At 47.6% G+C, this 23,947-nt stretch overlaps 1 protein-coding gene across 13 annotated transcripts in view; it reads right to left on the bottom strand.

The window, feature by feature from the left end:
- Positions 1–12,808: 12,808 nt before the first annotated feature.
- The window catches only part of EHMT1 (euchromatic histone lysine methyltransferase 1), a 97,281-nt gene continuing 86,142 nt past the window's right edge, over positions 12,809–23,947 (bottom strand). For 8 of the 13 annotated variants that reach the window (XM_031601560.2, XM_090121427.1, XM_031601559.2 and 5 more), the window contains exons 25-28: positions 22,479–22,565; positions 18,796–18,874; positions 15,776–15,951; positions 12,812–14,643 (exon numbers count right to left, since the gene is read on the bottom strand). In XM_031601560.2, the coding sequence (XP_031457420.2) occupies positions 14,460–14,643; positions 15,776–15,951; positions 18,796–18,874; positions 22,479–22,565 (526 nt within the window). In that variant the 3' untranslated portion in view covers positions 12,812–14,459. Of the gene's footprint in view, positions 14,644–15,775; positions 15,952–18,795; positions 18,875–22,478; positions 22,566–23,947 lie in introns of all 13 variants that reach the window. The other 5 variants (XM_090121421.1, XM_090121420.1, XM_090121419.1 and 2 more) reach the window with 2 other exon arrangements.

Here is a 23,947-nt window from a genome sequence, read left to right as displayed (position 1 = left end):
TATCTTCCCTTTTTTTCTTCCAACCTGCAGTGAAATGCAAATGATGACAGCTTTGATAAGGAGCCTGAAAGCTGAAGAGCACTGACAGTGAGGGAATCCCCCAGGCTTAGGGCAGGTCGGTGCATTGCAAAGCAGCTCCTCCTTCTCACGAAAACCCTTTGTAGCTGGGAGGCAGCCCCAGTGAGCCCACACCAATGGAGAGCTCTATTTATAATGGTGCACCTATTAGGAAAGCGGTCTGCTTAGCTTGGGTGCTCGCTGTTTATTCAGCTAATGGTGAAAGTTATGTCCACATTCAACCGTAAATTAAGTATTCAGCTATTTTACAAGGCACGGTAAGTCGGTCAGCCTTAGCCTTGGTAATTAGGGCTTACTGTTTAATTAATCTCTTGTGGTCACATACAAGATAGAGATTGCTCTATCGCACTCTCTGTTGGCTGTCACGCTAAAGAGAAGATAGGCGAAGGAAAAGGAAGAGTTAATCCTTTAAATGCATCACTTATCCCCACTGCACAGCATTAATTGAAGCAGCCCCCTGCTTCCTCTCTTCACTGGTGGAAAAACATTTGGGTTACAAGGCTGTAGAATCACTCAGGTCATTGGCTCCTTGCCCAGGTGGCAGAGCAATCCCACTGGGACTGTTTCCTGCGAAGGAGAAGAAAAGAACTGCTGCACCTCTGGCCAGAGAAATGCTGAGCTATCAGGGTTGTGCCTGCCATGAGTGTACAAGCAGCTGCACAGCTCTGAGCCCCATGGCTCTCATGCCCATAGAGCAGAAGACACCAGGAAAACCCACTGACATACAGCAGTGTGGCTTTAGAAATGAAGTAGGTGTCTGACTAATGCAATGCATGGAGGCGGTGATGATTTGCAAGGGGAATTGCTGGGGAATGCACCCAACATGGGGATGTCAGCACTGCTCGGCATTGGGAGCATCTCTAGAAAGCCCTGGTAGCATCACCAGTACACAACTGGTAATGAATTTTGGGCAGCCAGAGCAGTGCTATGCTACTACCACAGGTGGTAGAAGAAGGTAGGAGCAGAGCAGAGCACCCACTGCTCACCCATGAGTTCTTTCTCCTCTGTCACAGATCTCAGGGAAGCTGGGGCTCTCATACTGTCAGGCAGGTCCATTTTCCGCACCATGACCCTAGAAATCCTCCTTCTTTCCAGGGCAGGGCAATACAAAAAGCAAGCCCACATGTCAGATGGGTGCTCCTGCAGTACAGAACAGCTCCTTTCCACATTTACATGCCAGACTCTGCAGAAGGGCCAGACTAAACAAGCCAGTCTGTGTCAGCAGAGGGAAGCTGCTAGCGTTTGTATAGAAAAACCTGCGGGTTTTCTGAACAGCAACAAGTCTCCAGTGCTTTACTGAAGAGAGATTTCCCTTTGGAAGAAGGGAGCAGAAGCTTAGCCTTTAATTTTCCACCTGAAAGTCCTCCTGAGCATGCCTGAATCTATCCAAGCCTTTGCAATGCTGAGTGAATAAACCACACACACACACACTTGCAACCAGAAGATTCACAGATGAGGCACTTCCTATGTGAAGCATTCTCAATACTCTCATCATTGGGATAGCACACAGCAGAGACACCACTACTTGCTCCAATCCAGAAAGCCTTCTGTAAAGACCTAACTCAAAATGAGAGCCCACAGGTCATGTCTCAAGGAATCAAATAACAGAAACAGCTCAGAACCCAACAGCTACTTCCACTGAGTGGCTAGCATGGAAGTTGAACCTTTCTCCAAAATCCTTAGAATCGTAGAATTGTTTGGGTTGGATGGGACACTTAAAAGCCATCTGATCCCACTCCCTGCAGTGCACAGGGACACCCACAGCTCCAGCAGTGCTCACAGCCCCAACAGCCTGAGCTTGGCTGTCTGCAGGGATGGGGCATCACCACCTCTGTGCAACCTGTGCAGTGCCTCACTGCCCTGAGCGTAAAAAACTTCCTTATATCTAGTCTAAATCTCCCCTCTTTCAGTTGGAAACCGTTTCCCTTTGTGCTATCACAACAATACTTACCCCAGTAGCCCATTTGATAGCCCTTTCTTTGGCACCCACCTCTTCCCATACAGCTGGTAGGATGCTAAGTGAATTCCCAAAAGATCTAATATTGCTATCTATATGCACAGATACAAACATTTAAAATAATACCTATATAAATGCATTATACTTATAGCACAGGGCCATGACTCTGTACCATCATGTCAGCATGGATTGAGCATGGTAGGACTTCTCTCCACTGTGGGGCTATTTGGAGAAGAAAGCCAAAAGCCCTGAAATGTTTCATTGCTGCTCAAGTGAGGTCATTAAAACTCACAGGTTGCAGTCAAGGATCAGTGACACCACAGTATCACTGAACTCGTCAGGCAGTGACATTACAGGTGGCATCAAGGGCCAGCAGGTGATCAGTGCACAACGTGTGATAAAACCCCATTGTAATCATTCAGCATCAGGGCACAAGGATGTGGCATCTCAGGAACACAGCTCTGATGATTTATGATGCACTCAAGATCCTCCAGTGACATTATTTATTTGCATTACCAAGAGGACTTAATTATTCCTCCTTACATTAGGAGAGATACTGAGAGCTTCTATTACAGAGAAAATAATTCCAATCAGCAAACAGAGCACATGCCACAAACCAAACATTCATCGCAAGGAAAGTCAGATGTCTGAAGAATTCATATTTCAAAGCCTCACTGAATACAGCTGCATATGCCTGATCTGCACAGACTGACCCACAAATGAGAGAGACTAATTGTAGCAAAGCTGATCAAGCTTTTCAGCGGGTAGTGCTGCAAATAAGCGCAGAGTTGCCAAAAGAAAAGAGGAGAAAATAAGGCAGATTTAGGGCAGCAAGGCAATTTTCTTGCCTGAGTTTTAACAGAAAGCAAAGCCCAGTGGTCAGAAGGACCCTGAAGTCAGAAGGCAGCTCCTCACATGCACTAATCCTATTGCTGGCTTCTGGGAAACAAGCAGAAAGGTGATGGCCCATCCCAAAGCACACAAGGCCAGAGGTGCCTGGACACAACCATGGCAGCTGATTGCCTCCTTCCCTGGGAGGTCACAGGTTGACTCACATGGAGCTCTGCATCCTTCTTCACAACTGCTGTTCAAATTCTCTGCAAAACTGAATAATTAATGCCACTGAGCAAACCCGTGGGAATCCAAAAGGGATGTCAGATGTTTGAGAAAGTTTGATTTGAGTACACGGTCTTTTTTGCAAGCAAACACTCCTGTTCCTTCACTTAGTCCCTTAAAATAACAAAATCTTTCGTTACACCAAACCCCATAACCCTGCTCTTACTGGAAGTCACCCCATCTCAATCTGCTTTGGGAACTTGGCTGTTTCCTGGATTTCTTTATCCAAGAAAACTGCAAAACTAAGGCAGAACTGGTACTCAGTGCCCTGCTGAGGCAGGCTGGGTGGAGGCAAAACCATCCAGCATGAGCTGTCTGCCTTTCATGTCCAGCTATTTGATGTTCCCCTTAACGTCTAAAGAGCTGATATGATCATCAGATCAAATGCTTCTTCCCACTCGTTATTTAACCCAGGACCTCTGGGCAGGATGCAACAGGGACTGCTCTCCTCCCAGCTCTGCATCCTTCCATGAGCACAGCAACACAAGCGCTTTCTTCCCCAGCACAGGGAAGAAGCCAGTCCCGTGTTCCTGCCTAATGATAGTGTCCACTATTCAAGATAATCCATGGCTAAATACAGATGTACAGCCAGCTCTTTCAGTACTGGCATCTCTACAAGTTAAACACAGTAATTATGGCTCGAAGCATTCAGGGGAGGGATTGGCTCTGCCAATGAATGAGGATTCAGTATCCACTTGATATAAAAAAATTAAAGGTGTCATCACTGGGGTGGAGCAGAAACACTCATGGATGCGAGTGAATTGGGTCATTGGCAAACCTGCCCCTCCTTGGGGCCATTTGCCCAAGGGCTCATGGTCATACCACCAGGACCAGAGGCATTCTGATGGTCAAAAAGGGTCAGCGTGGTGAAGACATATCTCTTTTCAGCTGGGAAAGAAGTAAGAGCAACAGGAACTGCTGTGGGAGCAGGACTTTTTTCGCTAATTTTTGAACACACTGTGGTTGGCAGTACCTTCTGTATGGGCATGCGAGGCTGCAGGCAGCTCCAAAGCATCCTGGGGTCACCATCCCTGGAGGTGCTGAAGAACCATGGAGATATGGCACTGAGGGATGTGGTCAGTGGGCATGGTGGGGATGGGTTGGGGTTGGTTGTTTTCTTGAGTCTAAAGCACCCAAAAGCAGGCAGCAACCGAGCAGCCTCATTCATTGTTTAGAATATTTCACTCCACTGAAGTTTTTGCTAGTCAGTTTAATAAAGGATTAGTTCTCAGGCATGGCTGCATTTCTCATTTCACTGAGAAATAAACATAAGGCTCATTTTGCTCTGCAAGTGGCACAAGAGCAAGAGAGCTCATCCTTCCCAAGAGAAGTACTATGCACTTCTGCTGTACCCTCCTCACACCACCACAGCACCCTGTGAAACCTCTCCTTGCTCAGAGGGCTGAGATGTGATGCTGTCCCTCCAGGAAACCTGCAGATACCACAGATGAGGCTTCATGCCACTGTAAACCCAAACATCTCTACAACTCTGAGCAACAAACTCCCAAAGCCAGAGGGCCAGACCGCATCCTTGTTTCCTCCCTCACCTCCTTCTCCTTTTGTTATCCACTGAAGACACAGTAAAAGTATTTAAATAAGGACCACAGCCTGTGCAGGACCACAACCCACCAAGTGTTCAGCATCTCTGATCCAGGGGGCTTGCTCCTGGAACATGAATAAAAACAGCTTCTTAATTAAGTCCTGTGTATAGATTTCATTTTCATCCCATTAACTGCTTTGCCCTACATGCCTTTGCTACGCGCAGCAGGGTTCTCCTTACCCCCACCTTGTAAACACACAGCCAGCAAAGATGAAACAGCTTCATTAGTGCTCTCTACTCTTTAGGCACCAGCTTCATTTTTGCTTTAAAGTGCTCTTAAAAGAGCCTTCTCGATGGATTCCAGGCTGCCTCCCTCCAGCAGAGCTGAGATGCATGAACCAATATCAAGAGCCACGCTTCACTGGAATCAGGAGAAATCTGCACAGCCCATAGGGAAACCCATCTTCTGGGCAAGCCTACATCTACCACAGAACAGGTGATAGGAGTACAGCGGTCAGTAAATCAAAAGCCCCAGAGCCAGTGCTACGTGTTGGTCCTCTTTTTGCAGAATAGTATCGTAGAATGGCCTGGGTTGAGAAGGACTACAGTGATCATCTCATTTCAACCCCCTGCTGTGTGCAGGTCACCAATCAGCAGACCAGGCTGCCCAGAGCCACATCCAGCCTGGCCTTGAATGCCTGCAGGGATGGGGCATCCACAGCCTCCTTGGGCAACCTGTTCCAGTGCCTCACCACCCTCTGGGTGAAAAACCTCCTCCTAACATCCAACCTAAACCTCCCCTGTCTCACTTTAAAACCATTCCCCCTTGTCCTATCACCATCCACCCTCACAAACAGCCATTCCCCCTCCTGTTTATCCACTCCCTTCAAGTACTGGAAGGCCACAATGAGGTCTCCCTGCAGCCTTCTCTTCTCCAAGCTAAACAAGCCCAGTTCCCTCAACCTTCCTTCACAGGAGAGGAGCTCCAGCCCTCTGATCATCTCAGTGGCTCTTCTCTTGATCTGTTCCAAGAGCTCCATGTCTTTTTGTGCTGGGGGCCCCAGGCCTGGATGCAGCACTCCAGGAGCAATAGTTTGTCCTTAAATACCGAGCAGCACCAGGGCAGGATGCTGTGCTCCTGGTAAAGAGGATCCAAAAGTTTCTTCTTCACACGTGGCTGGGGGAGGAAGAGTCATAAGTGAGAAGAGTAAGGCAAATCCCATGTCAAAAATTGGAAAATGGGCAAATAGAAAAGCACAAAGATAACAGATTGAAGAGAACAAGAAAGAAAAGAGCATTTTCTTAAGAGCTAGAAAAGAGACATGGAAAGAGACAAAGAGCTGGCACTGCATCCTTCAAAGTTATTTGTACCAGAAACCAAGACTGAGGCTTACTCATTCTGCACAGTTTTTGAACTTACACAACCACATGGTCTTTGACCCAAAGAATTCATAACAAAACTGAGGCTCTGCACATTAAAGGAGAACAATGGCAGAGAAGACATACTTAGACATGTGAGTAGGGGGCTGCACACACTTTGAAAAAAGCTGTTTTCAACTGAAAAGCGTCACTTCTTCAGGGCATTACAGAAAAGGACTAAAGGAATGAGAACTGGCTGAGACATGGCAGCACTGAAGCCCAGCAAAGGGAGATAAAGGCTCAACAGCACTATCCAACCTTCACATGTGCAATGCCACAATGGGACAGAAAGGATGGAAAACACCACAATAATAGCAGGATGGCAAAGTCTCTGGCTGTAGCAAATGAAAACGAGCCCAAATGCAGCAGCCATAGATACAGAAATGAAGGGAAGGAGCTACTTACATTTGAAAGGCCTCTGGTAGGCAGGAATCTCCAGCCAGAGATGCCTTTGCCTCCCCTACCAATCATTAAATGAGGTCTGGATCCTTCAGCCACTCAGGTGCACTGCATGCAGCTGAGCTCTCCTGGGTTGGCCCTGCCTTCCCACCAGGTGTTCAATCACTGCTTCAAGCTATGACTTAGCATCTCCATTACAAGAAGTTTTTGTTTTGAGTTGAAATCTGAGGAATTCCCAGCATTCCACACCATAAGTAAATATTTTTCACCCAAACCTGGGCACTGCAGCAGAGCTGGGTAAGAAAACTGCTGGTTTGTGCCTTGATACCAAGGGCAGCTGCCTAGAAGGTCAATGAGGAATAATCAATAATCTGAGCAGCAAGTTTGACTTTCTCCAGCATGAGTAACTGCTAGCTTGCAAAAGCATGGTTGGTTGCCAAAAACTTCTGGTAAAGCTTCTCATTTGGAGCTCGGTTGTTTTTCCAAAGCAGAACGGAGCTAAATACTTTGCCTGGTTTGAGGCAGCACTTGGATGTTTACACGGATTTAAGAATTAGCTTGAAAATTAACTATGTGCCAAGAGAAGTGGCAGCAACGATGGGTTGCTTGAAATGTATCAGAGCTTTTTCAAAGTCCAGACTTCTCTTTGCGTTTTCCTTCAAGAAACAAGACTGCCTAACATCAGAACAGCACACCCCCAGGTTCAGCCCTCCGCTGGTGGGAGTCAGCACAGGTGTCACCAGGGCTGCAAGAAGAGCTCCTTTCCACAGACCCATAGACCAGCAGCACTTATTTCAACTGAATTAGCAAGAAAGGTCTGGAATGGTTAATTGAAATTATTTAGCCATAATGTTTTGCCCTTCTCCTCCTCTCCCCGGCATAATGTTTTCTAAATTGAATTCCTTTAACGGAATCCAATATGCGGCAAAACTGTTGTTCCAGAGAAATGTAACATTTCAGGTCTGGCTCACAGCCTCCCCCACAGCTCCTGCAGGCAGCAGCTCCCAAGGACCCCATTGCTGTCCCCAGCATCAGGTGTTGCATCTCCTCTGCGGGTCAATGACACCAAGAGCAAACAGGGCTCAGCACCAAGGGCTTCCCCTGGACCTTGGGCAGATGATCATGTAGGAAGGCTGGGGAAATCAGTGCTTAACCAAGACACAGCTCCTGGTCTGGTAGCTTTCCTGCATCACATTTAAGAACAATATTCTGGACACTTCCAAATAATGGGAAAAAGGGATTTTACGTTGATCACTAGACCTTGAGATCCATGCAGTGCTTCTCCCTGCAAAGAGGAGCGCCATGGAGGATGCAAGCTTGGTGACTCTCTGGGTGAGGAACATCACCTTCCAGTACTGCCCCTGTTGAGCCACCACCTCATTCCCATTCTGAGTTCTTCATCCCCTTTCAAGGAGGGCTTAGGATTTTCCTATCCTTTTCATTTCACAGAACCGCAGTATTGAGGCAGGCAGCACCTGTGCATCCATCTGGTCCCACCCCTGTTCCAGCAGGGACACCCAGAGATGTACCCAGGTAGATGCTGGGGATCTCAAAGAGGACACCCCACAGCCTCCACGCAACCTGTTTGAGCCCGTGTAAAACACTGCCATAATAGATTTTTTCCTACCTTGAGTTTTTCATCCAGGACCACGTGCAGACTCACTCAAAGGAAAGATTTCTATGCAGAGTCACAGTGCAGACACAGAGACAGCTAACAGTGCATCCATGCATCAGGAGCAAGTCTGTAAGCACCCTTCCAAAATCAGAGTTGCAATGGCAGCAAACTCCTGGTGCTAGGGTAGGAAATCCTCCTCCAGGCTAGGGGCTGCATGAGTTCCCAATTTCTTCCAACGTGAGTCTGTCTCACAGGGATTCTCAAGGTATAAATGAGAGCATCATCCCAAATCACCTTCTTTCTAAACAGAAAAAAAACTCATTTACACAGCAGTTTTGCTAATGTTGCAGGCTGCGTTTGCTGCTCACAAACTTCTCAGCAATTTATTCCAGCTATTTTCCTCCAGCAGCTGCACAACCAGAAAGGAATACTCCACCCAGCAGACATAGGAGAGCAGGATCCTCACCTTTTGGCTGGGGAAATCTTATCTGCTCAGGTGCTGTTCAGAATTACATTTACAAAGCACAAAGAAAAACACACTAATTGCTGCTGCTCAAGAGGAGCATCTTCTGCCCGCCCTGTAATACAAAGCCCCCAATGTAATACTTATCTACAAGTGAGCTGCACAGAAATGTTTTAGCATTTACCCACCATCACTACTGCATTCCTGCTGGGATGTAACCATCCTGGTGCTCCCACATCTCCATGTCCCTACCCCAGACACTGAAGGAGCCACTTCCCTAAAATCAGCCCCAAACACCCCCTGCACCACCTGGGCTTGCAGGCATTTCATTTCTTGTGCACTTGGTGATCACTGGGTGATGGGATCCATGCGTGTCCAACTCTTTGTATTCCAGCAGCAGCATTAAAGACTTCTGCAACCAGGAAAGTTGGCAAGTGGCTCCCTCTTAAAATAGCCAGCCCTTTGCATAATGTAATCTCTTGTCATTCCTGGTAGATAGCAGAGCTCCAAGTATTTAAACAAACTCTTGGCTTACTTTGCTGATGTCCTGCCCCTAGCTGGTCAGCTGGGGAGGTTTGCTGTAAGGATGACTTTAATCCCAGCTATAAGGATGAGTTGAATCCCAGCCCAACACCAGGCTGCAAAGGTTCAGTGATGGCATTTGTCTGCTCTAGAGCATAAACACCCTGATCCCTGCATTCCTGAGAAGGGGGAAGTATCAAAGCCAGCACCTTCCTCCTAGGGACAATAGAAGCTTAAAGACCTCCAGGGTGGTGAACTGTGACCTAAAAAGCCCCAAATGTTCTGGCAGCTCTGCTGGCACTGAGATGATAGTGATGGAGGTGTAAATGTGGTTGGGCCACTTGTTGCCAACAGTCCCTTCCTTCCACTTCCCCATTCATTCCGGATGAGCTGGGGGGTATTTATTCATTATAAATACAAATTTTCTGGGTACAGGAGCATTTCCTCACTGCTGGGGGCCATTGGGATCCCTTGCACTGGGAACCCCTTTCCATAGGCATCGGAAATCCCTCCCATTGGAAACCCCTTCCAATGGGATCCTTTCCAGTGGGATCCCTTCCATGTCCCTGCTGTAAGAGCAGACGTGGCATGACCACATGGCATTGAGCAATATTTGCTGTCTTTGGGTGCTGAGCGCAGCAGTGCTGTGCCTGGGGCAGGGAGGGCAGGGCCTGCAGCCCCTGTGTCCACTGCCTTCAGCCTCTGGGTGGCTGAGCCCTTCCCCACCAGCAGCAGCCCCTCACCCTGCCTGCATGCTGGGGAGGAAATGAGCAGAGCGATAACAGAAGACTTTTGGCAGCTGAGGGAATATTCTGTGCTATCTGTGAAATAAAGGGATATTGCTTCCAGCTCTGGCACAGGCTCAGGAATGAGGGGTGGGGTGAAATCACACAGCTATATTGATAGCTCCTACCTGCTACAGCCCTGGGCTTTTGGGGCGATCCTACAGATTTCAGGGGCATCAGGATGCCATGGGATGCCGTGCAATGCTTTGGGTTGCACAACCCCTCCATGTACCTCCCCATCAGTGGATTTGTGTCCCCCTTCCCACCTGAGCTCAGTACAAAAATTCATCGTCCAGTGCTGGGGCAGCTGCGAGGCCCTGGGGATGCCCTGAAGCTCTGCATGCCAGGTGCCAAAATCAAGGCAAATGAATTATTGGAGATTTCTTTGTGTTGTAAGTGGAGCCGAGAGGAGTATCAGCAGAGGGTGAATAGGAAAAGCAATCCTCCTGTGCCAGCAGCTGCCACGAGCAAAGCTACACGCAGCAGCCTGGGAGCGAAGCCTGGATCAGATGCTCTCACCACATTAAAAGAAAAGAAATCCTACTCTCAAACAGAATCAAATCAGAGCTGCAAACACATCCTCGGGCAGACCAGGGCGTGTGCAGCAAAGGCTTCATACCCACAGAACATAATTGATTCACTCCAAAGCTTCGGTCTGCAAGCAAGATAGTAACATGACAACAGTTGCATCCCTTTGGATAAAGCATTCCCACAACGGGATCAGCCCCTGTGGGATAATTGCTAGGGGTGACTTGGAATTAAATTTAATATAAGCATTGTTCACGTGTTAAGGAAAGAGGCAAAAGCAGAGTGGAGGCAGCGTGCAAGGAGTCTGTTGTGCAGGAGTTCCCCAGGCAAGATGAGGTGTGGGCAACAGCAGGGCAGCTCGGTGTGATGGATGGAAGGAAAATGGCACCAGGAGTGGAATGGAGTGAAGACATCACCACCACCATGGGAACATGGGATTATGGGGCTGATGAATGTATTTTCTACCTGAGCCAACGGACTGTCATCTTTTGACAAAACGCCATCCTTTGGGTGAACTTTGCTCATTATAATCTCATTAGAATAGCAGCACACACCTCCATCCTGAAAGATGCCTGTAGCCAAGGTGCGGCTGAGCCAGCGCCCTGCCTTCTTCAGGGCTGGACCTCCAGCAGCAGAGGGACAGAACTTCACAACCCTCATAGCAAAGGTGTGTGTGACCTAAAAAATGAGAAATGAGATAAAAACAGCTTAAGAGAGGGGGATGTTGGGGAAGCTGCCATCAGATTTCAGACACGGATCACCTTTGATTCCTGGGATTCATTGATGGGCTGAGTCCCTCTTCCCAACCCCACACGGACAGATGCTGTTGGGTGAGATTCCAACACTCAGTTGTAGGAGCATTTCCCCAGGGAGCTTGGAGATCTCTGTAGAGTTGTTCTGTAACCTCTTGTGGCCAGGCTGTATTATTCTCATTCTTGGTGTGTGCACCTGCTTTGCAGATGGGAAATGTATCGTTGGCAACCCAAAGAACCCGTGCATCTGGTGCTTCAATAAACCACACTATTTGTTAACCTGGCTGTGAGATCTCACTGAACACAACCAGAATCCTCACGTGTGGCTGTGGGAGTTCATTGAACACCACTGGACTGAAGGTGCGTGGCATCCACACACATCCAGAACTGCGACAGTTCAACACAGTGAACACAACTGGAGTGTTCTTTGGTCCCTAACACCAAAGAGAACCTTCCCCAGGGAGATAATGCTCTGGGTAGTTCCATTCAGAAATGGCATTTCCCAATGTTTTTCCACTTCTCACCTTCAATTGAAGTGTATTATTTTCATTATGATGTTTAATTGTACAACACTGGGCTGTAGTTAAATGGCCTTCCATACCACGGCACACTGGGGTCTCAGGGTTCCACCCAGCACTCACTGCAGCCCTTGCAATCCCAACAGCAAAAGTGGGATTTCTTGGCAAGCAAATCTTGCAGCTGATGAGGATTAGTGACCAACTGTCCCCCAGCAGAGCACACAGAGAAACAAGGAGAATGGAAATGCAATGAGGGATGGGATGGGCTGAGGTGGGATGAGATGGGCTGAGGTGGGATGAGGTGGGGTGGAGCTATTGAAGACATTCCCGAAACTTTAATGCAGAACTGGGAAAAGAGCAGTGGGAGCTCCCTCTCCTGGTGCACACTGCATGAAGGGCTGTTGATGGGACAAGGGTGCAAGGGACATCTATGAGAAACCCTCAGGGCACACCTGAATCCCATGAATCCCATGACAGCTCCAAACGCTGCTGCTCAGTGCTTGGACATCACTGCCCCAACACACTTGGCAAAGCCACGTGCTGGGGGCAAACCCAGCTCTGAGAGCCAGCACAGAGCCAGGCGATTTCTCCCTACGACTGGCAGTGACCAAACTGGACACCAACACATCCAAGGCCCCCAAACACTCCAGAAGTTGATGCCCCATCCCTGGAGACTTTCAAGGTGAGGCTGGATCAGGCCCTGGGCAACCTGATGGAGCTGTGGTGTCCCTGTGCACTGCAGGAGAGTTGGACTGGATGGCCTCAAAGCTCCCTTCCAAATCCAAGGGCTCCATGACTCTATGATTCAGAAGCAGAGGGAAGCACACAGCGCAGCCCAGCAGTGCCACGGCTGAGGCAGGAAGCATTCAGCCCCATTTGCAGCCCTGTTACTTTTGGGATGGGACATCACCTCCATGCAGGACATGGGACAGAAAACCCCAAACCAGATGGTTGGGCATCTTTGCATTGGCTTGAAGACACCCCAGGTCTTATTGCTCACTGTTCTCATTTTCCTCTCAATGATGAGGACGAGGAAGGCGGCGCGGAGGGCAAGCAGAGACCAAACTCATTTTAAAGCACTTTTTTTTTTCTTTTTTTTTTCTTTTTTTTATTGATTTCATTGAAAACAGAACAAGAAAATGATCAGAGCCAAAAGGCTGCATCTTTAAAACTGTCAAAAAACATGAACAGAAAAAAAAATATAATAATAATAAACATGACGGCATTATGAATGTTCTAGAAGAGATGAACAAAAAAACAAAAAAAAAACAAAAAAAAACAACCTGTAACTGCACTAATTACAGTATTTAAGATATATGCAAAAAAAAAAAAAAAAAAAAAAAAATTAAGATAATGACCTGCCCAGCCACCACACAAAAGGTGATGGCAAATTTATTCACACTACAATACTAACAATTTAAAAAAGGTTTTGTGTTTTTTTTTTCCTGCATTTTATACTAAAATCACTTTGTTCTTTTTATACAATTGATAGTTTATATTCACGTGGTGAGCAAAAAATCACACCAGAATCAGCACCGTTTTGTTTTGTGGTTTTCTTTTCGTCGTTGGGTTTTTTTTTGTGTGTGGGGTTGTTGGTTTTTTTTTTTAATGTTTTTTTTTTTTTTAATGTTTTTTTGGGGGGGTCTTTTTTTTTTTTTTTTTTTTTTTTTTTTTTAATGCTACTCCCCAATGTTTCGATAATGGTAAAAAATAAATCAGTTTCTTGAAACCTCATAGCGTGTGGCTTAAAAACGAACCAAAGGTGCCCGGAGTTGAGCACTTTGATGGGAGCAGACGAGCTGGTGGCATCAGGGGCTTCTCTGCAACACGGCCCCTCTGCTGCTCGCCCAGGGGGTCTCTGCAACGTATCTCTCATCCGTGTTCTCATTAAAAAAAAGTGATTTCCTTTAGCAGTTAGTGTCTCACACAATCCCCTTCAACGTTCCCTCTCTACAACCGCCGCAGGAGAGGGAGATCCTTCCATTGATGAAGCAAATGCTGGATCCGCCGCGTGGCCGGGAGCTGGTTGGAGCTGGAGGGCTTCAGAGAGGGGTTTAGGGAAGCGTCTCTGGCTGGCTCAGGGACCAAAGGGGTTAAGCATGGTGGAGTTCTTGTCATCGGAAGAGTAAGAAGCCAATGGGTAACGAGGAGGCATCGGTTAGAAATGCGTAGGGCAAGCAGGAGTTGGAGCAGATGACCTTCAGGGTCCCTTCCAACTCAAACGATTCTATGAGAGGCCCCACCGCGACGTCCTGCGAGATGTGGGAGGAATTCAACCAAACTGAGCAATGAAACCAACCAGCAGAGCCTGGCCAGCGCCTCCCTCCCGCCCTGCTCCCCCCGGCCTTGAGAAAGAAAGTCCCATCAAGTACTCAAAGTTTATTACAAGTGAACTGGAGATGACTTGGCATGAGCGATCCATTCAATTAACAACGTTCAGAGGACGGGCGGCTCTCCCTGGGCTCTGACAACACTTAAGAACATTAAGAGACGGAGGCCAGGACAGCTGGCATGGGAAAAAAAAAAAATGCAACAGCCACCCCTCGGCACGGTAAGAACCAGCAGCTTTCCAGGACCAGGAGGGGAGAACAACACCACAGAGGTGAGATTTGCTTTCACTTATTCCTCAAGTAACAGTCGGTGGCACAGCCCTAAGTGTCACGAAGCCCTGGCTTTCCTCGAGCGGGTTTTCTCTCTTTAAATGGAAAATTCAGACAGTATGTGAATCTATAGGGTTAAAACGAGTCAGTCTCTGAGGAGCGGAGCCTCAAAAGGGGCCGGCTGCTGTGGCAGAGCTGGTGTCGGGGAGCCCATTTTCCTGCGTGTCCTGGGATGAGGTGCTCGCCTGCCTCTGGGCCAGCGCTGAGCTCGAGTGTTTGCACTTGGGTGAACCGCACTGACAGCTGAAGAATTTGCCTTTGATGTCCCAGAACCTGTCACCGTAGTCAAAGCTGCAAGAAAGAAATGGAAACGGGGTCACCGTGATGAAGGAACACTTGGGAGAGAGAAGCTGAGGTTGGCAGCACCTGAGGCAATGCAGCATCAGCACATGGGGTATGCTGGGGACATGGCTTGGCAAGCAATGGGACACAGCCAATCTGGGGGCAGAGAGCTCTTGTCTCTCTGCAGAGGAAGGGGTTTGAGAGGTGACAATTCAGGTGCTTACAGCACTTCAGCCTCCAGCTTGCTGAACGACTTCTGCACTTAAAAGTCTACTGTGCACCAAATGCATTGACTTTTGTTTTCTGTTTCAGTCCACTGCTGGATAAAGCCACCCAGGATCTGCTCCCAGCACAAAGCTGAGCACAACGAGCTTGCAAAAAAAATCTAGAGAGGACCAGAAAACCGCAGAGGGGAGCAGAGCCCCCAGCTGAGCTGACCCCAGTCAGCCAAGCAGGCACCAGGGGACGGAGCTGCTGCTGCCATTGAAGCTCTTCCTGGCACCCTGAACCCCAAAGGCTGCCCCAAACCAGCATCCTGACATGGGGCCACCTGGCACTGGTCTACCGGGGAAGAACTCAAAACATGAATCCCAAATCCTGAGCATCAACTTGAAGTATGTGCTTTGGACAAGTCCTGGTCTACCAGTGTTAATCTGACACAACCATTTTCCCATGCATGGAGAACAGGAGATGGTAGAAGGGTCTGGCACAGCCCCACCATGCGCCAGGGGCACAGATGGGGCTTTCTGCTTCATACTTGGAAGGTCTCACACCTCCCAGTGCTCACAGTGGAGATGGGGGCTGTGCTGAACAGCCTCTGTCACTGCTTACTGGCTTTTGGGTTCATGGGATTTTGTTGTTTTGGGGTTAATTTTTTTTGTCATTTCCCAATTTCTGGCTGCTTCGGTGGCTATCCACAACAAGCCCCCAAAAGAAAAAGTTTAGGGGAAAAGGGAGGCTGAGTTATAGACGTCACCAAATGAAAGAAGAAGCAGCAGGAAAGTACAAAATCAATGACATCAATCACTGCGCTCTGGAGGAAAACCCCACTGCTCAGAACGCAGGACAGGGCACGTGAAGGTTGGCAGCACTCAGTCCTGCCCAGGCAAGGTGCAGGCAGCCAGCCCAGCTCGGTACCTACCCAATTTCTTCTCCAGCCTCTATGTGCCTCGTGCTGAAGAAGGCGATCCTGGGAAAGCGGAGGTCCTGGTGAGACATGAAGACTCGCACGGGAATGAGGTTTGGCTCACAGAGGTGGTTTATAAAGCGGCTGATGTTGCCATAGAAACGGGCATCTATGCAGTACACCTCTCCATCCTAGAGGGAGAAATGTTGCATGTTTCATTAGATGAGATTGGTTTTAGAGTTATTACTGCTACTTTTTTTTTTTTTTTAAAAAGGCAATGAGCGAACTACCAGTCCTTGTGCTACCACTCTGGAGATCCTCAAAAAGAAGAATGGGCAGGGAAGGCTTAAAAGGACTAAACACATACTTCTACATTCAACACAGCCCCAAAAATAGTTTCCTGTGGAACACTCTGCCCCCATGAGCCCAAAGACCTTTCAAAAATGCTCTTGACATTGCCTGGCACAACAGCTCTCCCCAGATCTGCTCTGCTGAAGCACCGGCTTGGTGCAGTGGGATTTATGTTCTGGGCAGAGCAACACCTCATGGGTAAAAGCCACTGGACAGGGGAACAGGCATCTGTTCTGTCCTCTAATTGAACATGACAGCCAGGAAACACTAAGCCAGAGCCTAGAGAAAACAGGTTTTTTGCAGATAAAAGTGAAAGTGAGAACACAGAAATTCCCTTTCCAGAGAGCCCAGACAGCAGTCATACTTTGTTTTCCTTGAAAATAAAAGAACCCCCCTCAGGGCTTTTTTATTCCAGTACAGAATGACTGTGCAAAGCAGAGACTTTAATTACAGGAGCTAATTTCTGTTGCAAAGAGGCCAAAAGCAAAAGGATCCATTAGCAGCGCTCAAACTCCCTTTTGGGCAAGCACCTTGCAATCTTTAATGGATGAGCTGGGTCAGATCACACTGCCCAGCTGGTGCAGGAGCCCAGGGAAGATGTCCCAGTGATTGAGGGGCATCACCCACACAACCCCATGCCACACAGAGTGCTGCAAGCTCTGATTTCAATTACATTTAAGTCTCATCACTTCTTCATCTGTGGAAATGCCACCTTCTGTAAGGACAGCATCAGCAACTTCCCCCCGAGTGACCATCTGGGAAGATCTGAGCTCTTCACCATACAAGCCAAGATGCATTTCTTGAGAAAGGAGAGGAATGAAGGCAGCATTCTCACTGCCAAGGAGGACAAGTCCCAGAGCAAAGTGCTTCTCACCTTGCTGCAAGAGTTTCAGGAATGTCAGAGGCAAACAGAGAGGAAGAGCAGAATAGAGTAAAAGGAGGCTCCCCCTTAGGAGCACACAGGTGGACTCTGCAGACATCTGCATCACTTCTTACACCTAAGATCTTCAGTGCTTAAAAAGGACCTTAGGATCTGGCACTTAGGGATGTGTTTTGGTGGGCATGGTGGTGATGAGCTGAGCGTTGGATTAAGGATCATAAAGGTGTTTGCCAATTTTAATGATTCTATGAAGAACATTTTATTTCAAATGGCTTTCAATGCTCAGCAGCTGCGATGCCAAGGGTTCCCAGTCAGGCTTAGGACCACAGGTGGGATGGGGAGCTTAACACCAATAGAAAGCAACCACACCAGATGAAACTCACCCTCATATCTATCAGAAATAGCGTGTTTTTTCTGGCTCTCTAGTACAGAGACAAGAAAACGATCCCTTTAACCTGTAGAAACCCAGAAAGTATCTATTGTGCTATGTATTCTTTCCTGAAAACCCAGAACAGGCAGTGAGTTCTGCCTGCTCGATGTTTGCCCTCTTTCAGACACAGGAAGGGATGTGACTGCAAGACCTGGCACACTGAGTGATTCACCACACACATGGCCCCCAGTGACAGCTCAAGGAACAAAGACATTAGAAATGACTTCCCCAACATGCTTCAGCACGAACCCCATCCAGGCCACTCCTTCAGGACACAGGAGAGCCCTAATGCTCTTCACCCATGATCTTTTCCCACTGCTGGGAATGTGAGGGGATCCACTGGGCTCTGCCTGCCCTCAGCACTGCCTTGGGTTTCTCTGAATGACCCCTCAGCAACTCACTGCCTGTTCTGCAGATGCTCCACTCTGAAGGTGCACTGATGAAAGACTGTGTGCTTGTTCCTGTACAAAATCCAGATGTTCTACCTGAAAGCAGCCAGCCAGGGGTTAACCTGAAGGCCAAGCAAGACCCGGGCAGTCTCTTGTTCATAAATGCAGAAGCCAGCTTGAAGTCCCTGCTGCTCTTTAACCCCTAGTTACAGTCTGACCCCTGTTTTCAGACTTGCTACAAGACTCACTGCTTATCTTTTTTCAAATTTAATGTCTCTCACTTAAAAAGAAAAATTATAATAACAAAGCAAAGCTTCTTTGTGACTAGCGGATGGCAGGCACAAGACAAAGATGGCTTTACAACTTCCCTTGGAAGCCGTCCCACTGCTCTGATTCCCCAGCTCACCTTTCTCCTCTTCTCCCTTCCCAAGGAAAGTCTGAAGTGACACTCAGATGCTTCAGATCACACTTTTCAAAGCAAGACTTCTGCACTGAGACAGCCCTCTGCAGAGCAGCGCAGGACAACCAGCAGCAGCAGAAGCCTCAAGTCCCTGCTAGGGTGTCTGTTGGATCCCTTTGTAAGGGAGCAGTGTCTTACAGCTTTCCAGCTCATGCATCAACATCTTTTTATGAAGAGCTTACAGAGCTGCCAATCAACCACCACAAGCCTGCACACTGCTGTATACACACCTGAATATCAACAGCTGAACAATTGAACTCAGGATGTTTGAGCATTTTTAATAGGGAAGCTCCTTGCTGCTGTGGGCAGCTCGTAACGCTGTGGCCCAGCACTGCTGGGCTCTGTTACCATTCTAACAAGCCCTAAAGTCTCATCTCCACAACCTTATGTTTCTAACAAAACCCAGTGAGAAAGCAGCTCTGCTTCCAAGCTTTCAGAGCACGCTGTACATCAAGATAGAGACAAATACTCTCTGTGCTCCTTTGGAGAAACAAGACCTTGGGTTCACCTCCCTCGATACCGTACCTTGTTGTCAAGGTCGAAAAGGTAGGAGTCCTCTTCACGGACGTCTGCCTCAGAGTCAGATATCAGCTCACCAACATACCTGCAGGCAAACAGGAAAGGCAGAAATAAGATGCTCGTGCAACCACCAGCTTGGGTTTAACACCCCCTTCCAAAAAGGGGAAGGAAGGGATGCAGCCACCATCAAAATCCATAGCCTCAGCAGTGCAGGTCATTTCAGATCCGGCCAGGCAAACACAGATTTGTCAACTCAGAGCTGCTAAAATCTGGCTCCAAACTCAGTCTTTTCAGGGCAACATTTTTAATATTAAAAATGGAGTTTTATTTCCAACAAAATTCACTCTTTCCTTTTGCAATCCTCTTTGTTGGCCAAGATCAATACATTAATCCAACTCTCCTTATGTTCACCGTTGGACTCACCTCCTGTACAGCACTGTCATGTCTGTGCTGTTTACATTCCAGTGTAAAATGTTTGTTTCCCATTCTTCCTACATTTTAACTGATTACACACGCTGCACACCTGAAAAAGTCCTGTTTTAAAAGTCTCAGGTCTACTCAAACCTGGCAGAATGCCTGAAAGGATGTAGGCTTCTTCCTCATCCTCCTCAAACCAGACTATATCAGAGCTGTGGTCTGAGTAACAATCACACTGCTGTAAAAACAGGTGCAAGGCAGGTTGCAATCAGGCCCTCCCAAGTACCACTGAATGTGTGCTGTGTGGTTTGGCTTGCTGAGCAGGACCAAACACAGGCACCACTTCTGACGCTCCAGAGAGATGTTGGGTTTGATGCAAAAACTCAAGTTACAGGAGTTTCAGTTTCTGCTGCACCTGCATTCTCACATCTGCCTCCTCTCTCCAGCTTACACGGTTCTAGGCTGTCAACCTACAACACTTCCTGAACTGAGCAGCCTGCAATCAAAACAAAGACACGCAAGAGGAGATGAATTGAGCCAGAGGGAGGAGCATAAGAAAGAAGCTGTAGCACAGTAGATTCTGGTACCCAACTCTCCACAGCCTTTGACACAGCATTAATGAATTATAAGCAAAGGACTCACAAAACAAATATCCTTCATAACACCAACAGATGCTCCCACGATCTGCAGCCACTACACCAGCAATTCCCCTTCAGCTTTCAGAAGCATTTTAGAAGCATTAACCAACCGTATCCACATCCCTTTTTGGCTCGAGGCAGCATTTAACTTCAGGGCTCAGGAAGGAGAGCCACGAAACATTAACCTGGAGCAGACCCACGCACTCTGTGACCAGAGATCATTTGGCTGCAGTTCCCAAATCTAAGCAATCTGGCAGAGCTGCTCTGCCAGGCCAGGAGGCTGCTGTGGCCGTGTGCGATGCTGCTGTTCACCCCCACTGCATCTTGTTATTTATTAAGAGCTCCCACAAGGCTGCAGCATTACTGGAAACCACATGCTCACTGGTGACCTAAAGCAATAGGAAGATTGTGGCCAGAGGGAGAGAAATTGCTGTAGCGTGGCACAGTAGCCAGCAGCAGCTTGGAAACAGCTGAATAATGCTGCACAGAGAGGCACTGCTCAGTGAGCACCACTTCAGGGTTACCATTTAGTGGAACAAAAAATCCCACGGTCTGATTAAAAATTGTTGTTTCCATGTTCCTTTAAAGACCATTCCTGCAACTCCTTTCCTTTTCAGTACTGCTTACCAATACAAACTTTTCCATAATTTACCAGGTCGAAAGAAAGATGCACAATGAGCACAACTTCCTACTCCAGGAAGAGTCAGAGCATCCTTCATGGAAGGCCTGAAGTTAAGGCAATGTCCTTCTTCCCAGCAAGATGTTTAGCACACTGGAGGCAGTAACTTCACGTTGCTACTCATCACTGTGAGATCAGAACATATTCCATACAAAAGCCAAGAGCAATGATACATCCCTAGCACGGGGCTGTGGCTGTTTCCATGGGGTGTGGGATGCCCAAGATGTCTCTGGCTGAAGGGGTGGCTGAAATATCTGTCTTGGTTCAGATGGTATCCTAGTAGAGCTGTTTTGTACAGGAATTAAATATCTGGAAGCCACATAATGGGCTCATACCAAAAGGAACAGACCAAAGCATCACAAAACCTCTGGTTTCTGCCTCCAACTTATTCAAAGCCCATACCCACAACAGTACCATCCTTAGACCAACACAATTATCATCCTTTCAAAGCAGAGGAATAACCCCAGCACAAAGGGACTGCCTGGTCAGGGCACTGCTCTGCGTGGTCAATGCAATACACTCTTCTCCAAGTGCTGATCCTGGGAGCTGCTGTGTGTAAGCAGCCTCAAGCCCCACAGCACCAGGGCTTCTTTGCCAGAGGTGAGGAAAAGAAGGAACAAAGGCTGCACATGCAGTATTACAGAGAAATAGCACAGCTGGCTTGAAGAAGAGAAAGGCTGGGATTGGTAAGCTGAGCAAATCACATGAGTGTGTGAGTGAGAAGGATGGGGACAAGGAGGAACCTGCATGGGCAAGGCAAAAATTAATTCAGCTGCTTAGTATGCAGCTCATTTAGATAATGAAGACAGTGCCTACCACTGAAACAGCCTCAGCAGCTCCTGGCATGCGTGGAGGAAGAGTTAAGGGCAGCTATGGCATCTGAACCTCATCAGCTCTGACTCTCCAACACACCCATCTGTGCTAGTCACCCACTGCACAGAGCTGCCCAGTCTCCCTGGGCTGCCAGTTTATCACCACTTATCCCTCTCTTGTGTTTACATTTCAGCAGGACATGGTAAAGCTGGTGCTGTTTTCTTTAGGAGCAGTTTGCTCACAGGCTCAGGATCATCACTAAGCACTTAACCAGGACACAGCGACCTTCAGGACCCATGAGGAAGTCCCACCTGAGGACACACTTGAGACATTCCCCCATGACTCTGCCTGGATGAAACATTTTTTATTTTCCTTTCTTTGTTTAAATACTGCAATATGCTACACCAGTCTCCTGCTGCCTGACTCCATACAACATCAATAATCCGCTCTATAAAACCCCAGCATGTACTTTCATGAAGGGCAAGAGTCCTGTCTTATTTCAAACATCTTAGCTCATTAGTACCACAATGAAGAAAACACTTTCCAAACTGTTTACTGAACAACATCAACCACTTTAAAGCCTTAAAACCATGCGGTTTCGCAGCAGTTTTTTCAACCTGATATAAATCTTAATATTTTCGTTCCTAAGTACTTTATTGAACCAGGGCCTAAATTTGTGCTTAATGCCAAATGTTTTACTGTTTTGATGAATCAGACTAAAGGCAGAGCTGTGACACTGAAAAACCTCTTGGGAAGCCAGTCTTGAAGCAGAAAACAACTCTATATGAAACAGTTGTTCCAAATTCCCTCAGCCTTAAAGGTCTTGTACACGGTGAACACATGATGCACTTGCAGCACAACCCAGATCTGTTTCATTCCTCACTGCTCATGTGTCACAGGGGTAGCAGAGCCCAGAACCACAAGCTGACCACAGATTGCAGTGAGATGGAGAGGGGTGGAGAAAGCTCCACGCTGCGAGGAAAGGACAAACAGAGCAGGAAATGGGATCAGGAAGCCTCGCAGTGAGGTGAGCAGCTCTGCTCTGCGCCAATTTGATTTGCATGAAATCATGTGCTAAGCATGCCAGCCCTTGGGAAGTGATGCATTTGTGTGAGCTAATGAAAGCTGAAGGAATAACTTACTCGCACACAAAGGTTCCCAGTGGAATGTCTTGCATCGTTCGCACACCCCAGCCCATCTTTTGCGTCCGATAGAGCTGCAATCGAGTCCTGAAAAAAGAGGAAATGAAGCCACATCAATAGCAGCACTGAGCAGAAAGGCAGCAGGGGAAAGAGTAAAAAAAAAAAAAAACAACAAAACAACCCTGCAACCTCCAATCAGCACAAACTCAAAGAGATTATTTCTGTGTTCCACCCCTCTGTTCTCAGTCTGCTGCCACTATACATGTACCCCAGTGCAGGATGGCACTGCCTCTCCCTGCCCAGCTGCAGCTGGTGAGGTGCATGCTTGGTGCCTTGCACACATTAAGGACTGGGGAAGAGGGCATGGCAGCAGATGCTCCATGCTGATGCACAGCTGATGATTCACACATTGGATACCAAAATCCCACCTCCAACATTTCTTTCTCTTTCACGCACGTGCTCAGCTCTCAGGGGAAGGTGGGAAGGGACTTCAGGCTCCAAAGGGAGCGATGCTGCTGGAGGAGGCAGGGAGCTTACACTGAATTAAGAACACCTTGAACTAAGTGCTCTGATCCCTTTGACCTCTGCTGAGGCCAGTGAATTTAGCAGCTCCATCATATCCAAATCCCTGGCGGAAACATAAGGAAGAAACGCTGCAACTTGAAACTTCTTGGTGTAATAGCTGCTCTGTGGAATTTTACTGATGGAGTTTATAGGCAGAGAAACAATCCCGTAAGTCATTCTGTCTCCTGCTCAGCCAGAACTTGAGTTAAGTGCAGGATGAACCACCTCCAGGGCTAGGGAATGTTCTCTCTTTCCCCATGGGAAGCAACCCCCCCTCTCAGCAATGCTGTTATCGGAATAAAGAGAAATCTGATGCTCACCTTAACTTCACCCTGTTGGTTTTTCCAGTATTTCTCTCCTCTTCCCCCCCCACCCATTCCCTCTTTGCACCATCAGCACAAACCATGCTTCCACTCCAGGGCTGATGGTTTACTCCCATTTATTCACAGCTCTGGGAGCCTGAACCAGAGCTAAACAAGACACTAAGAGAACACCTGAGCTGACAAAAATGCAGAAGCATCAGATCTAACTGCATGGATCCTGAATAAGCACTCATATAAATACCAAAGCTGTCAGTTTGGGTGGGAAAAAACTACAGGGGTGAAGTTCTGTGGAAACACATCCAACCCTTTTCTTATTTTTGAAGTTCCAAAATGTCCCTGGAGACATAAAGCCCACCAAAAAGAAAAAAGTGTTGTCAGTACCATAAAAGATTTGCAAAAGCCTTTTTTTCCAGGATTCCTTAGAAGTTAGTCCTGATGCATTCAGTGCACTGGCAAACTTCTCCGAAGCAGAGATGCAATACAAAACATTTTCATTACTGTCTGACACCAAAATGAACAGAGCCTAATCAGCAACACCTCTGAAGCCAACAGGTATCCAACTCAGAGAGAGTCAGGCTAATA

The sequence above is a fragment of the Phasianus colchicus genome, chromosome 19 (assembly GCF_987193195.1).
Source record: "Phasianus colchicus chromosome 19, bPhaCol1.hap1.1, whole genome shotgun sequence".
In the NCBI taxonomy this organism is placed as follows: Eukaryota; Metazoa; Chordata; class Aves; order Galliformes; family Phasianidae; genus Phasianus; species Phasianus colchicus.
The sequence above is the reverse complement of the archived record's forward strand: the minus strand, read 5'-3'. Positions and strand labels throughout refer to the sequence as shown.